The 17,434-nt window shown below is 41.6% G+C and overlaps 1 protein-coding gene across 3 annotated transcripts in view; it reads right to left on the bottom strand.

Annotated features, from left to right (window-relative positions):
• gpc5c (glypican 5c) overlaps positions 1-17,434 on the bottom strand; it is a 96,411-nt gene that overhangs the window by 43,680 nt on the left and 35,297 nt on the right. For 2 of the 3 annotated variants that reach the window (XM_018676747.1, XM_018676745.2), the window contains exons 4-6: positions 12,714-12,877; positions 11,450-11,506; positions 10,614-10,736 (exon numbers count right to left, since the gene is read on the bottom strand). In XM_018676747.1, coding sequence (XP_018532263.1) covers positions 10,614-10,736; positions 11,450-11,506; positions 12,714-12,877 — 344 coding nt within the window. The remainder of the gene's footprint in view (positions 1-10,613; positions 10,737-11,449; positions 11,507-12,713; positions 12,878-17,434) is intronic. The other variant, XM_018676746.2, reaches the window with a different exon arrangement.

Below are 17,434 nucleotides of genomic sequence, written 5' to 3'. Positions count from 1 at the left end.
AAGGGGCTCACCATGGATAAAGCTGAATATACTGCACATCATGATTTTATGTCCTAATTTTACATGTAGCTGGTTTTGCAAACACAGAATGGCTCAGTGTGTACAAAGTGTATCAAAAATATGGACAAACACAGAAAGTGGGAGGCATAATGCTACAGCTGGACTATACTCTCTATGTAAGCAAAGAGCACTCAGCACAAACAGTCCAGTTTCAACTCAAACATACTGTAAGTTTGACTCAAGGCAACAAACATGCATAGCCATGCACATACTCAGACATACCCACACAGAGAGTGGAGAGGGCTTGCAAGGGTGTTGAGTGAAGGGGTCAGGGATCAGACTCTGCTGCTGCAAAGGGCACGTGGGAGCACAACTCACACCCACCCATCCCCTACCACGAACACATGCTCACGTGCACTGGGCAGACACGGACAACCACGCGGCACATTTATTATGGTGATATGCAATCAGAAAATAGGCATACCCCTACACACTCAGACACAAGCAGAAACAGTCCCTGGACGATTAGTAAGATGGACATTTGAGAACATATTGTGGATAGAGAGATAAGGAGGCAGCTCTAACTGCTGCTACCTGACACCAGAATAACATATATAGGATTATACACTGCAATGTTGTGCAAACTGCTGTTAAGGTCAAGGAAAGGGAGAGTGACTGTATTGCGGGCAGAGAGAAGAAGGGCAAAGGTTAGGGAGCAATTATCCAAATGAAGTCAGGCAGATGGTAGCATTGACAAACAGATGGCCGAAATGGCTTTCTTGGCAGAAATCCCAGCCATAACTATCATGTTTGTCATGATCAGGCTTATCTGTCAATCAGCCACAGGTTGGAAATCGGACACATCATCATAAGTAAGTCAGTAAGCTGAATCTGAGAAATCAAGTTCGGCTTAGGCAGCTTGGGCTATAGCTGAACAAATTTGTCCCAAGAGCTCAAGAGTCTTAGTCAGTATCACTTTTTAAAAGATTAGTTTGTCTCTAGCACTTTCTGTATGTTTACAGTCCTATACTGTTTCAATAAATGATCTTTAATAATATGTTAAGCTTCTTATGTGCTTTTTAAAAATTTGCAAGGATTTCTTTTTCTAAAGGGATTATGTATGAAGCTCATGATATTTTGAAGCTATAGGAAAGTCACATTCTTGAATGTGTAACTGTAAACCAGTAGGTGTTAGCTGTAATTGTGGCCTTGCAAGCACCTGCTGGAAATGTCATCAACAATTTTTAGCACTTCCCTGCTGTCCTTTGCCTTATATTTTCATCCTGATTTTGTAATCTAAAGTTGTGTTTATTTAAGTCACATACACTTAATGTTTCAAAATAGTGCTCTTCCCCAGGTGTTCCCCTGAATGTACAAACCCACAGCAATGAATTTGACTGGATAACATTTGATTTGAGTGTTCACTTACTGGTATTTTGTGGTGCTCATCAACAGGTTTGTTGTCCCAAATTAATTCTAAACTGCCAATGGCACGTTTTAATTTTTTACTATTTAATCAACATTAGATTCTGTTATTGTTATTACTGTAACCTTGGGTAAATGTGCCTAGTTAAAAAGATATTTTGGCATCAATAAATTGGCAAAATAATGGTTCTGTGCTTCTCTCTCTCGCCACCTTTCGACACACACTTCAAAATGAGGCCTAGATGTCACATCAATTATTCGATTCTTGCCTTGCATCAATCTAGTGCTGCTAATGCAAATGTGGTGCATTCGTGCTCTTTCAGTTCACCTACAATTCAGGAAATAAACTATTACATTACCTGCTGTGTTGAGGTGTTAAGCTGCTGTGGCTCACATTGTAGGCCTACAATGTATATGACTAAGATGTCTGTTACCTGATGAACCAGCTACTGTCTAGCAATGATGACCAGGTGTATTAGTTTTTTGGGTTTTTTTGCAATGTCCTGAGGTAATAGTATTATTTATATGCCTTTATATGCCATTTCTGTACAAAAAGAACCAGAAAGAATTGTTAGGCCAAAATCTTTTGAGACTGGCCAAAACAACTAGCCAGAGTGCTGCTTATTGGAACTGATTCTCATCTTGAATGCATCTTCAAAGTCTAGCCAGACCTGGCAGCCATATATGAGCAAGATCCAGAGACAAGGAGACTGGCTGAGACGGCTTAACAACCTGCTTTTTGTGCACATCTAAAAAGACCTGACTGACGAATTAGACACAAAGAAAGTGTTATAGGTGTAATTGGTACTTTGGAAAATAAGCCTTGAGGATGCACCTTTGCTCTGCTCCAGTGCAATCTGTATGCTAGTAGGCATATTTGTTGTAAAGTTTTAATGGTTAAATTTTGAACATTACGGAGGGTTAATTGGTTGATTGGTTACAGAGTGAAAAAGATAAGGGTCTGGGTCAACAGGAGCCAGGATGCTCCTTTTGAGTCAGGTGCCGACTCAAAGGCCTTGCTGTAAGTACCCTGACTCTAACAATATTTTAGTTGACGGAATGAAATTTACATGAAAAAGTTCACTTGCCTGTTACGTTATCCGTAGCTGGATACCCCCTCACTTTAAGACTCATTCTGGCGTTGCTTGTATATGTGCATATACAGTTTTGAGTAAGATTAGGGTGACAGGGTTAGGGTTAGGACCTAAGATCAGGGTTTAAGCAACAGAGACTAGTAGAAAGGTATTTCTAAAAGTAAACAGTTTCTTTAATACATACATATTTCAAACCATACAATATCTACTGTCCTACACTTACATTTTGTTATATGCAATAATTGGTCAGTTGATAAGGAATGTGTGTATGTTTGGCTACAATGTAAAGTGTATATGGATGCATGAAGGTGGGGGGTGGTGGGGGACTTTCCCTTCATTCTGTAGCTCTTCCGTGCGGAGGCCGCATTCCCAGCACAACTCAGGGGGCTCCAGTGAGCGAGCCACGACACCAAACCCACCCGGAATTCTAGGAACGTTTTCCCTGTGGTTTCAGGTTACCATATACACACACTGAGCACAGATCACAGGCGCACACACAACACCCTCCACAGTAGTGTACTGTACTTTTGTTGTTTGTACAGAGTTGGATTTGTTAGCTTTCCCTCTCTCCTCCCATGCCTGTCATTCATTTTAATTTTAAACTCACATACTTATCCATTGGGTTGGACAACGACTTGGACTGGCGCTTAAACTTGCGATCGGATTCAAACCAGACGTTTTGTTCAGATTCTCACTCTGATGGTAAATACCACACGCTGAAAACTTGAACTTGTACACACATTCGCACTAAAACTCTACATGAAGTGCTGATAGTGCTTGCTATGGGGCCCCAAATTCAAACTTACAGGTATACACTGAACCACACAAAACTCAGCTTGAATTCAGACAAAAACTTATACTCAATCTAGCTGTAACTGACATTTCTAAAGTCTGCTTTATCCCCCAGGAAAAAGGATAACAGTGTCCCTAAAAATAGTCACTACAAAGAGAGGTTCAGCTTTGTAACTCAGATGTGATCATGCTGTGTAAGTGTTGATGTGTGTTGGGTGTATGAATGCATTGTGTATAGAGTGTGCACTGTCTGTGGTACACAGAAATAGTGTGATAGTCTAGAAGCCATAATCCCGTGTCCGCACGACTACGAGCCGCGTGTTTGAATCAAAGCAGAGGTCTGGAGGTGGATTTTCTCTGCCTTTGAACAGCGTTAAAATGCATACTGAACTGGGTGAGTGTTTTACTGATATGGTAATAGTCAAAGATATGAAACCTTAATCACACCATGGGCTGTATTACTTGAGAACTAGTTTTATTTTTCTTTGTTTTAATGGTGCGAAAAGTCACACTACTTCAAAAGGTGGCAAATGGATTACGTTGGTGCCACCACTCAAATTCCCACTTTTAGAAATACATATAGAAAGCCCCATGAGGCTGCCAGTATAGAAATATAATGTATGTTTTAACCATTAATCTCACATATTATGTAAATAAATAAATAAATTGAAATTCCTATGCAAGGTCCATTGGGAACCAGATTGTTGACACAGACAGAGATAGCTCTGATGTTGCGACACAATGATAAGCATCACAGAGTGTGTGCCGAGAAACAGCCAGCACTTCATTGCATAGCTGTGGTGTCTTCCAAGAGCAATTTTATGACACGAGATAAAATTGCCTCTAAAATTCAGGGTTCGTCCTTGAGGACTCATCGTTGACTGTTCTGTTTTACTCGTAATATTTGGGCGCTGTGGTGTTTATCCCTGCAATTGCATATAATCAGTGGTGATGACATCAAGGACAACACTTTTTTTTTGAGGAGGGGGGGTTGTCCTTTGTTTGCTTGCGTGGTGCGTCAGAATGCATGTCAAACTGTGATACTGAAATGCTCGAGAGGCTAACACAACCCTCTCAAATACACACACACACACACACACACACGGGACAATGTTATACAGACCACTATTGGCTGGCGCCCATACACGCTAGCAGTGAGGACTTCAAACAGGCTCATAGAGGCAATTAAGCCACAAAGACAGAGGGTTCTCCTAAAGCCACTGCTTCCTGCTGCCACTGACCTACATCCCCTATGCTTTTTCCTTCATCTATCCATCAGTTAATCTCTCCTTCTATCCATTGTTATCTCATCCACCCTTCCTTTCCCCCCTCCCCAGCATGTCTATTCCCCCTATTTCTCCTCCTTCTCTCCAGCTATGAGTTTGATGCCTTGCCAATGGGCCAGCACAGAGGTTGGTGAGTGCACTATGTCTACGTCACCCAGTAGGAACTGCTCCAGTAAAACATGCCAGTCTATTGTGGCATTTTAATTATATTAGCTCTACCCACTCCACTGGCTGGACACACAACAGAAGGGAGAGGCTGTAAAACAGTGTCCCTTCCATAAAAGTGATGGTAGTGAGATTGAAAGGAGCTGGAAGGAAATTTCACAAACATGCAATGTGCACAAGGCACACCATAAAAACAAAACTTGAGGAGGCTGAAACACATAAACACTCTTCTCTCAGAGGCATGTAAAGTCCCAAATTGGCAAATAATAGTACTGCGAGGCCAACAAAATCACATTTGCTTACAAACAGCTACAAAAACCATCTTCTAACACTTTGTTTCACCACTTTCTAGTGTATAGCTGCACATTCAGAAATACCATAACTGCAGACTCTCACAATCCAAGCATTTCAGCAGAGAGAATAAATAACTCACAGTTACTGTAATATGACCACTGTTGTTTTCTCTTTCTGTCACATGCACACTCACACACACACACACACACACACACACACACAACACAAAGATGCAGGCCCAAAGAGAGAAAAGTCTTAGCAATGTAGCAGTGTAGAGCAGGTCATGTTGAGGTCCCAGGCAGCAGCCCAGGGTTATGGGAAAGGGATGGGCCACTGAATCACAGCTAAGGACAAATAGAAGAGAGGTTTGTAGGAGGGCCAGAGGAAGGACTAAGATGTTTGTCGCAGACATCAAATGCAAATGGCAGAGGTAAAAGGGCAAATGCAAGAGAAAAAGAAATTAAAGGGTATGAAGTCTATGTTTCCATGGCTCTGTTCTCATGACTCAACTGCCGCTCCAACATGTCCGCCTTCATGTCTGTATTTTAAAAAAAGAATCTGCGTACTTAACAGACTGAGCTTGCTTCTGCTAGTGTTTGGCTGCTGCAGCATGAGCCCTTAGGCAAATATGCACAGCACATGCAGGCTTGGAGCAGGGAATGTCCCTCCTCTGCATATAGTAATTAATTTATTGTCCCCTCTGCTAGAGTTTCATTATTGAATTCCCTCACATTTTTGGAGCTCCTCTGACCCAAGAGACTGACACAGAGAAGGTAGAGGAGGAAAAAAAAACTATGACTTGATGGGACTGGAAGAAGGAGAAAAAGTGAGTGAGAGTGAGAGGGGTGAGGGCTTTGCCCGGTGCAGTGCTCTCCCTGCTTCTCCCTGCAATACCAGAATGGATTCCAGATGTCAAAATGATAAACAAATGGATTGTCATAACCTTATAAAAATGCAAGGCATTCAGAAGCACTCTCACTGCTGTATTGTCTGTGGTACGTCCCATTGAGCTAATCCAGAACTTTGGAATCATCCCTGAAGTATAGTGATGAGTTATTAGTTCTCTATAATTATTGAAGAACACACACACACACACATACACACACACACACACACACACACACACACACACACACACACACACACACAGAGTACTCACCCACATGTGCATACACCCACTCATTTTAAAAACTCATCCCGAGCAATCTGACCACAATTTGACACACTCTTGCACCATGGGAGCTCAGTGTTGAATCACTTCAAACAAATCCGCTTTACAAATATACTGTGGGACATTGAAAAAACTAAAATAAAACGTCTGAGTTAAACATTGCTCCTGGTAGTATTGAGGGGTTTGACCTTGGGGCTAAAATGAACGTGTCTCCTCATACTGGTCAATAAGCATTATGATCCCCGACTGCTGACTTACTTGGCTGGAAGAGGATTGTTTTCTTTCCTCCCTACAAAGTATACACCCTACCTGTATAAAGTGTGTAAATCAGCTCAATACAATGTGAATCCCAAAAGAATCAGTTGGCCAGAAAATACTGATGAAGTGCCAGAGTCCATCAAAATCATTTCTTATGTTGTGCATTGCATAAAGAGTCTTCAAACAGGAAGACCACTTCTTTCACCCACCTCCATTTCTTTTACTTTCAATAATAACATCAGCTTTGAATCTAGGTGCCAACTCCTTCCTGTTTCACATCACTTAATCAAATAAGTCAAGACAAGACAAGACCAAATGCAGCAAGTCCACCATGCACCAGCAATGCCTCACAGAAACACTTCGTGACTCAGCTTTGTAAATCAAAACAGTGGTTAGTGTTTATTGTTCCGCGGCTGTTGCATTAACTTTCATTGGTGAAGCAGATTGCTGCATGAGCTTTGTCTGGATAACAGTGGGTCTAAATTAAGAAACAAAGTGACATGTTGCAGTTTACATTTATTTACACTATACAATGGTTACATGGTTAATGATTTTCCTATGCAGGTTGCAATCTACTTGTTTAAACTATGGCCTCTGCTCCGCCTGACTGTCATTTAACACTTATGACCCATTATGCACCTGATTTGTTGCTCCTCATAATAAGGTGGAGGTGGCTACAACCAGCTTGATGTGTTTAGTCTGGCTTAACCTAAAGTAACCCCTCCGCTTGCTAACCCACACAAGTACCAATCACTAATCACCACCCCTCTGTTCAGTCCAATTAGCTGCACTAACAGTGCTCTGCTTTCTGTATCCTGACACTGATGCCAACACCTCCCAACTATGCTCTCCTCCACCTGAATCAAAACTCTCTCTATAATCAACTGGTGCTGGTTAAAGGGGTTTTATTACAGACTGATCATGAGTCTCATGAGAAAAACTGGGCACTTAGGTCAGAGGTAAATTATTTACATTTGAAATCTATCCTGAATTACATATTATTTCTCCATAATTTTCCATCCATACCTAATTATTTGAGATATAGTTATGACAGGGTGAAATTTAACAATAAGTTGTTGTCTAGTGAAACCCTTATTGAAGTTTCCTCATGTCTTTTCAGTCAAGGAGCTGATTAAGGTCTTTGTGATGTCAAATACTAGCAATAGCCTGTAGCATTATTTCTTAACCTGCACACACTATCTCTAAGTATGTGACAAACGCTTCTCAAAAAGGCAAGAAACAACAGGAGTGATAATTAAAATAATTACAGTGAGGAGAGATGGCAATGCGTTAATTTACTTTGTGATAAGACTATTACAATGGATACACAGTAACTAGCAAATCTAAATAAAGAATGTGGTAACTTTGGTTGATCTTATCTTTCCGGAAAAGATGGTGCAAAGTATTCACACATGTGGTGCTGTAAATGTTCTGAGATGTTTGAACACATGCCAACATGCTCTTTTAGTTGTAAGTACAACTGCTTGCCCCCCCCACTTGCCCCTCTGTCATCAGATGCCGAATAAAGAAGAAGGGAATTTCAATCCCCAATGCCTTTGATGTGCTTTGAAGTATTACAACATACAAGTGTGTGTGTGTGTGTGTGTGTGTGTGTGTGTGTGTATGTGTGTTTGCTCACATGTGGATGTGTGTCTCCTTGCCTGAGCACAGTTATGATTGTGTCTGAATGAATAACCCTTCCAGCTGTTGAATAGCATATGGATCCCGTGTGGATTGATATGGGAGTGTGTGTGTGTGTGTGTGTGTGTGTCTATGTTTTCCTGCATGTGGGGGAAACCCACAAAGTCCTCAGAGGCTTTGTGAGACCACCACACAGGAAATCAGACTATGACATGGACTTGCACTATGATACACAGCGGCAGCTCAGAATGTCCATTTTCGATGATACTATTTGTGTTGGCTTTTTCCTGCACACTTTCTCTAATCTTTTCCCATATTTTCTCATCTTTGCCTCTCACTATCTACCCTTCTCTCATCTCCTTTGCAGTTCTCATGCAACTTTCCCAGGCATAGTGCGGGCAGTGGCAGAAGCAATGGCAGCAATGTCCAAGTCTTTCCCATGCAGCCTCATAGGAGGGTCTTTGTTCCCCCTCCAGGCTTTGGGGGTCCCCACGGCAGGGCTGTGCCCCACTCCACTGACTCCACAATGGGTCTTTATGCTGCCAAGCCCCCCCCCCACCATCACTCCACCATGCTTCCCTCATCAGGGGCACAGGGAGGCATGGGGGGCACCACGGCACCAAAACGCCAATCCTTTTCATGCCCTGTCCTGTCCCTCTTTCTCTCTCTGATACATGCCAACAGAGTCAAATACAGTGGAAGAGGTTTGCTGAATAGCCACAGGCCGATCTGAGCAGTTTATGAGTGGTGCCAAATGTCTCAGTAGGGTACTGTTTTCTTATTCAACCCAAGAACACTTGACACCACAAGCAAAGACCTGGCTCCCACCAGGGAGTGTGTGATAACACACCGTTACAACCCATTAGCACTGTTGTTGAAAAACCAGTGCCTTTGGTAGTAAAAGTGACACTGTTTACACACATCAAGGGTAAAGAAATAAAGACCTGGCTTTAAATAGAGACAAAGAAGCCGTATCTTGACAAGTTTAAGTAGAGATTCGGTTGCTTTGCCCTGTGTTTACGCCCTCATATGCTCCATATCATGGACTTAGCACACGCACATTGGCTGCCTACTGTACTTTGTGTGCTGACACTCTGTCACAGGCCCTGATGAATGGGTGGTCTGCTCAATATGCAATATGTCTCAGCCATTGGCAAACCCTCTGCATGTTGGGAAGGGTAGGAGAGTACTGGGCCAGAAGAGAAGAGAAGAGAAGAGAAGAGAAGAGAAGAGAAGAGAAGAGAAGAGAAGAGAAGAGAAGAGAAGAAATGAAAAAAGAAGAGAAGACAAGAGAAGAGAAGAGATGAAAAGAGAAGAAAGAGATCCAAACTACAAACAATAAGATTCTTAAAGCTGCCTAAGCTTCATGAAAATCTCTGTCTACCACTGAAGACAATAACATGGGTTTTTTTGGAATGTGAGACATCTGTAATGTGCCTAATGTCTTCCCATGTACTCATGTAAAGTTTAATGTATGGCTTAACCCAGCAAACAGACGAGGGCCAAAAGGATCTTACAAACACTCAGGGCAGATCATGGGGAAAAGGCATCCCTAGACCATGGTTTTCCCCTGTCAAGGCCAATATGGCAGTGCCAAGAGCTGAGGTTGCCATGGTAATGGGAGCCAGTTTAGGGCCACCGCAGAAGGAGGAGAGCATAACCTTGTCATAATTGTGGACTGAGTTTCTAGAGTATTTAAGAAACAGATCCAGCAGGGGGAATCAGTTACAGACTTGCACTGGCTCAATAATCTCTATCAATCCTCTGTTCTTCATGCTGACTGAGAAACACATAACCACATAGACACATGCACGCACACACGTACAGAGAGTATGTACTTGAGTCTCTGCACCAAAAACCATAAACAAGAAAATGGCTCCAGGTCCACACCTATAAATCAGCACAAAATAAAAATCTCATAAATATAAGAAAGAGAAAAGGAATGGCACAGATAACAGCTCATTTACTGACTCTAATACAAAGGAGAGAATAGCAACTATTTGTTCTGTCTGCATTCACTCAATGTGGAGATGGATTTAATAACTTCCTTATTTCCACATTGATTAACAACAGCCAGACACACTGACTCACACACCCTGACATTACCCTACACAAGCACACAAACACATGCATAGAGAGTCTGTTGCATTTTCATACTCTCTCATACTTATCAGTTCATGGTATCAGAGCTATTAAATATCAGGTGGAGATGGAAGGACCTGATTGAAAAATGCATACAAGCCAGAATCTACTGTCATTAGGAGAAAATGAAAAATCTCCAATCTCCAAACTCCCGCACTGCCAAAAGACATGTTTATGCAACTACTGGCCATAGTAAAGCAGTGTAACAAGATACGAAATGTTGCTTAATCACGAAGAACAAACTGCAGCAAAACTCAAAATGCCAAACATAAACCATTTTTGCTGCTCTTATTCAAACTGAATAACTGCGGGTAGGGCTGAAGGACTGAACACATTATCTCTTACCTCTCCACCACATCATCTCCGCTCCAGCATGTGGAGTCGTCCACTACATTCTCCCCTTCACACAGCATCTCTGGCAACGCTGCAAAGAAAGACTTGTAGCGCTGCAGGTACGTCAAGAACTCCCTAAGAAAAAAAACATTAAAAAAAACAGGCACATGGGGAAAAGGCATAGTACAATTTTAATGTCCCACATATCTTTCCTCATCACTGGACATGTTAGGAAACATACAACTGAGGAATACATTGTGTGACTATGGCATAAGTGGCCACATATTTGGGGCGGCTGGTGGGCACACTTCTTAACATACTACTTTGTTACCATACCACCAACATTAAACAGTTGTCTGCATTCCACTCAACAATACATGCATGTGATAAATAACACGTCATGATATTGATGGGGCAGAAAATGAGTGGCTTTGAATGTGACCACTTCACTAAGTCAGCGCATTCTTGTCAACTATGCCGTGCAGTAATGTGCTTGCTTCACCAGATTTGCTAGCACATGTTATCGATATAGATGCTCTCATCTTGAGCAAAACAATGGCACAATATTTTGATCTGACACTTATTGTTGCCACCCATGAGGCAGAGCAAAAACAGAGGTTCATGAGAGGTTATATACTGAGTCAGTCATTGTTGGGAACAGACGATATGAATGTGGGTGGTTTTCTAAGACATAAAAAAATGCATCAGTCACCCAGAATACAAAGATAATTAACTGTTAACGTAAATGAAATGTCACATGTATCTATATCAGTCACAATATGAGCTGTCATTGCTTTATAAATTGTGTGAGAGTTTGGGAGAAATAAGTCCCTTGGGTTCATGCTTACCTAGAGAGCGTTCTCAGACTATGTTTATTGTTCTTGGAGGGTTTCAGGGGGAACGAGCTGGGAATGATGGGAGTTGGAGTCCAGGGGAGATTGTTGCAAGCAAGGAGGATGCAGGGATTTGAAAGTGGGGGAGGGGGTGAGAGAAAGAAAAAGGAAACAAAAGGACAACACCACAGGACACGTGGGGGAGGAGGGAGAAAAGACCAGTCAGTTGACCCTGGAAGAGAGTGATTAATCATGCACATGCAGAGAATGGCCACACCACAAAAACATCAATAATAACTTCCCCCCACACCACACCAACATTTACGACAGGTACTGGTATGTAAAGTTAAGTCAGTAAACAAACACACAAGCAAACATCTGCACATGTGCAAACAGTTAAATTTTCACAGGAAAGCCAAAGAAAGTTCTGCTGTATTCCTCAATTCACTTTTTTCCCCATTAAAACATAAATGTTGCTCTACTAGATCATGTTTCGTATTTTTCAGCAGTACACTATTCTCCCTTCACTGCAGTGGGTGCTGCCATGTCTCTGAAGTGGTCAGCGCTCACATGTGCTCTGGTCAGGGCTGGCAGCAGGCAGTGAGCTGGATTGTGTTGCCATGAATGGCGGTGGCAGTGCCAGGCCAGACCTGTCAGCTAAGCTGGCATCAGTGCAGTGATTCATGGTTTGGGACAAGGTCAGACAGGCAACGCTGCAAATGTGTGTCTGAGTGTGTGTTTCTGAGTGTGGTGCTATTTAAACTGAGGCCGGCTGGTGTGCAGAGTTGGTGGTATGGCCGTCTGGGTAAACAGGAAATTGTTGGTCCGTCAAGATTAATCTAAACCCCCCCACCCCCACCCCACCCCTTGCCTGTAGCCTGGCACATCATTGCCAGCTGCTGTGGGCATGGGATGGCTGCCTCAGAGGCCAGGTGGAGGGCATGGACTTAAGTGCCAGGCACTACATTTGCAATGTGTGTGTGTGTGTGTGGGTGTGTATTGTGTCCAACTAACTATATGAAGAAAGCAAGAAGTGATGGCAGCTGTGAATAGACATGGGCCAACCCCTCAGGCTTATACAGTCATACAGACCTGGCCAGTTTTCATTTTATTGATATTCACTTTCCATCTAGCTGACCATCTAGTAGTTTAATTAATTAGGAAGTGAAAAAAATGTCTTTGCCAGATAAAAGAGGTATTTTGATAAACAACAGGCAGTAGTAAACTTTAGTATAATGCGACTGAATTAATTAAAGTTCAGTTCATTGTTTTGTCTTACCTCCTCAAGTGGGCGAGCTGCCCCAGCCACTGCTCTGGTAAAGGCTGGGAGGGGGTGGGAGATGGAGGAGGAGACGATGAGGTCATGGTAAAGGCTGTGACCTCTGGGATTGTAGGCTGCATATCTGTAGGCTCTCCAGTAGACAGGCCACACACCTTGTCCACCTGTGGGGAACATAGACAGAAGAAAGAAAGAAAGAAAGAAAGAAAGAAAGAAAGAAAGAAAGGAAAACAAACACACACACACACGCACGCACACACACACACGCACCTGTTAAGCTAGGAAAACATATAACAGCAGGGGTGGCGCTGCAGGGTGGCTTCCATAAACCACCAATTCACACCTGCACAGCCGAAAGCTTATAAATGCAAATAAATTATTCAAAGGGAACTCTTTTTTTTCTCTCTGAGTGATACTGACAGTTTCAAATGAAGAATGAATGATTGCAGGGTGAAGATAGGTGAAACGAATTATGGTACAGAGGAGTTCAGAGTAACGGACAACATGGGAAAACGGTGGGTGTTAAGTGAGGGATGTGATGAAAGAAAATGGTGCGATGAGTGAGTTATTGCCCAGAGGGCTGACAGTAAATGTAGAACATTCCACTACCTCATGGAGGTGAATGCATGTGTGCACAGTTGGCAACGCTGGCAAGTATCTCCAGTGGGCTATTAAAACCAGCAGTGGAGAGGAGGAGACAGCGGGGTCATGAGAATAAAGGGGTGTGTGCTTCAAAACTCAAGAGGTAAAATCAATGACATCTCATTGGCTTAAAAGCATCTGGTCAGTGTTATTAAGTGGTCCTCAATTAGCCAGAGAGACAGAGTGTAATGGCTCTTGCACAATGGACTCATAGTGATCAATATACATACACTGCTTTGTCTAGAAGGATGCGTCATTGTACTATGTAAGGGCATCCAACAGGACTACAAAATTTATCAGCACAATTTATTTATTAATGATTTAGAAAAAGGAGCCTTACAGTAAGAAACATAGGGAATTATTCAGTTCGACTCAGGGTGGCCACTTCATTCTTAGCGGTGATCTCATACATACCATAAAGCATACCTAGCCTTTTCTGAGAACAGATGAATAATCATATTCCTTCCTCAACAAAGATTCATTCATCATTTACGTCACTGCTTTAAATCATTGCTGAATTATGTTTTTTGCTCTGCAGATGTTTTGCAGTCACGTTGGGGAGTTTTCATAACTAGCACTAGTACCCAGAGTACAATGACTAGATGGATAGATAGATAGATTATTAATATGCACAGGAAATTCACAGTTCCAGCAGCATCAACAGACTTAAGATAAAAGGTTGAAGGCATACAATAAATACTGGGAGTAATAAAAAAAAAACACCGCTAATAAAAAACACAGTGAAAACACAATAAATAAAGAATTGAAAACTGGTCAGTCTTCATATACTCAATAATGATCTATTAAACGGTGTAGTAATCAGCTCCAGTACTAATCCTATGGATCTGCTCTAGACATCTCTATCAGTAAAAACATCAAAGTAGTTGTGAAATTTTCTGCTACAGTGCCACAGCAAAGCAAGTGTTTGGGATAACGTGTGAGGGGTCTGAAACAATGACATGCACAAATAAATACATAACCTTCATTTGAGAAGCAACTGGCAAGCATGTGTGTTTAAATGGCTGGTTGAAGCAGTGTGTCCACATGCTGGAAGGAGTTTGGATAAGCAATTCTGAAAACAGGTGAAATATGTGTTAAACAGCCACAGAATGTGTCTTGCCAGCCTGCTAAAGATACACTCTCCCTCCATCAGTTATATCATATGCCTTATAAACTGAGTTTAAATTGAGGTTTTCACGTAATAGCTAACTATAACTGAGCGGGGTGGGAATTGTCAGTGGCATAGGAACTGAGGAGATACTTTCTAGCAGTATAACTAATCACCTTTACATTTTTTTTACTTCATTGCACTGTTTGCATTTCACTCCTCACTCTGGCCTTTCTCTCCTACTTTTTCTTTATGACACTCTGGTCTTAAATCCTCTCTTAAGGCAGACGCTGGGCACGGGGAAAGGTTGTTTTATTGCATTAACCTTAACTCCCTCTGGACCCATAAAACACGCTCACATGTGGTAGAGCAGCTCACAGCCACACATGCACATAGCCACACATACCCATGCAACCGTGCCACACACACACACACACACACACACACACACACACAGACAGACATTACACTGTGGTGGTGAGAAAAGACAGAACATCACAACTGTTTTGTCCATGTAGCCTATCAACACACTAAGCCAAATGCTCAAGGCAGGTGCTGCAATACTTCTGCTGACAATTATTGTTTAATTCATTTGCATACCGTCAGCACATAATGATGTGTTCAGACATTTATTAGAACACTTGTAAATGTTAAACCTGTAAAATGAATTTTTTTATGCAACAAAGTTAGCAAAATTAGAGTATTTGAGCAAGACTAATGGAAAACAAGGATATTCTAAAATTTACAGTTTAGTTTATATTTTATTGATTAGCCTGGAGCTTTCAAAGTTGCTCAGTCCAGCATCATCAACACTGGCAGGTACGCTGTTGTTTGTAGCAACAAAATAAAATAAACCAGTAAAATGTGGTTAATTCCAAGAATAAAACTATAAATGTAAACGCTGATTCATTTTAGCTTTCAAACTTACTTAAATCTGTTCATTAACTAAATGTAGAAATACTTTAAGGCACATGTTGTTGAAGTGAACACATATTTCAGACAACATACAGTCCCATGACATCATGTCCAGACACTGTTTGGGAGGTCTACGATGCTGTGGGTGTGGAAGAGTGTGTGTGTTTGTATGAAAGTGGTGAAGCTAGTAGACTGTGCAAGGGGTGTGCAAAAGACTGAGCAAAACCCAGGCTGGTCGGTAACAATGGTTTATGTTTTTGGGGTTTTTTTGTTTTTTTGTTTTGTTAACAGAGCTACGCAGTATACAGAAAAAAGGAAACTGAAAAATCATGAAATATCCATTGGGATATTGCTACAGAATGACGGCGATAGGTTAAAAGAGCAAGAAACTACTTACTGGGCTTTATTTTTGACCCTTAGCATTGACTTTTAAATACATTCCCTGAAGTTGATAAATCAAATACAGGACATGAAAAACAACCAAAAAAGGTCAGAGCTACGGGTTATCATCTCTCTGCAGTGGTGATTAATGAAGGATTAAGGCAGGATCTAATCCCGTCATTGTGAACTTTAAAAGCGACAGACTAAGGTTTTAAATCCAGTACCATTTCTCACCTGCCTTTGTATGACACTGTGCTATTCTCTGAGACTATAATGTAAACATCTGTGTAAAATATGAACATCAAGAGGAGGTCGCTCACAGTTCTGTTTGCATTACTCCATTATTTTTACAACAAAAAACACAGAGGTTCAAAAAATGTGCTGGTTTTGAAGAGGCCGTAAGAGATTCTTATGCCTAACTAAACATACAACAGTGTAAACAAAACACAAAGTCATTGTGGGGAAAATAAACAGTATCTTTGCTATGGGTCCTCTTGAGAAACTCTTATAGGCTGGATCTTGTAACCACATAATCCTGAGGGCCAATCGGATGACAGGTTGAATAACGACATGAGCTAGGATATGGCCATAAATCAATTATCTCCTGACCCGATGATGGCGTGAGAATGAAAATCCCATTTGGGCACAGCATGAGTACTTGGTTTTGAGTGTGTATGTGTGTGACCACCTGTTTGCCCTTGTTATACCTTCACAATTTCAGCTATTTTGTGGAGCATTCCTTATATGATTGCCTGAGGACAGAGACTGATGGTGGGGGCAGATTGGTGGGACGCATGCTGTCCACATGGGAAAACTTTAGGGAAATACAAGGCATGTATTCTATGTACATTTGAGCTACCCATTGAAATTTGATTTCTCCTCCTGCTGGCAGGATGGATCAAAGTTTTCATAACAACTTGTTGTAAAAACAGGATGTATAGGTTTGGGTCCACTCAAAATATATAATTTATTTTTACCATAAAAAGGTGTGTACCAGGATCTATTTACATGTGTTTTGAGTCAACTTGATGTATGTGTATGCATGCATGTGTGTGTGTTATGCTCATGTCATCCTGAGGCAAGAAAGTGTAAGAAGAACACAGCAAGAGAGTCAGCTTCAAGCTAGCCAAGCCCAGGGCCATCCCTCCTCTAGGGGAGTATTGGCTTACAGATAGCAGTGGTGGTCTTGTCTTCCCAGTTTATTTATCAATGGATTACCCAGTAAAGCCAAGGGAACTTTCTCAGCCCCCTCTTACCCCAAGCACACAGAAATGTGGGGGACCCTCCCTCTTCTACTTTTCCATTGCTTGTGTGCTAAGTGTGCATACACACATATGGACAAGGTCGCCTAATGCCACAAACTGTTTAACTCTGGAAACAGTACTGTATTTGTCACCTCTGCCAAAGTGAACAACAGCAGTTACTTTCTAATAGATCCATGAAATTCTTATCAAGAAAGGTACAAAAGATGTTTCATTTACAGCAGTCAGCCTTTTGATGGTTCTGGTGGTTGAGCAGAAGATAATGTTTCAATCTCAGAGTGTGTTGAAATAAAAAAAAGCAGTCACATACTGAGACTGTGTTATATTAACAGTTCCTGACCTTTGCTAAAACAATATCCACTTTTCAACCAAGCCCTAGGGATTGCATTCATTCATCGTAGCTATATATTATA

This window comes from Lates calcarifer, linkage group LG4 (genome assembly GCF_001640805.2).
Source record: "Lates calcarifer isolate ASB-BC8 linkage group LG4, TLL_Latcal_v3, whole genome shotgun sequence".
Lineage (NCBI taxonomy): Eukaryota > Metazoa > Chordata > Actinopteri > Centropomidae > Lates > Lates calcarifer.
Note: the sequence above shows the minus strand (reverse complement) of the source record. Positions and strands in the feature narration are given on the sequence as shown.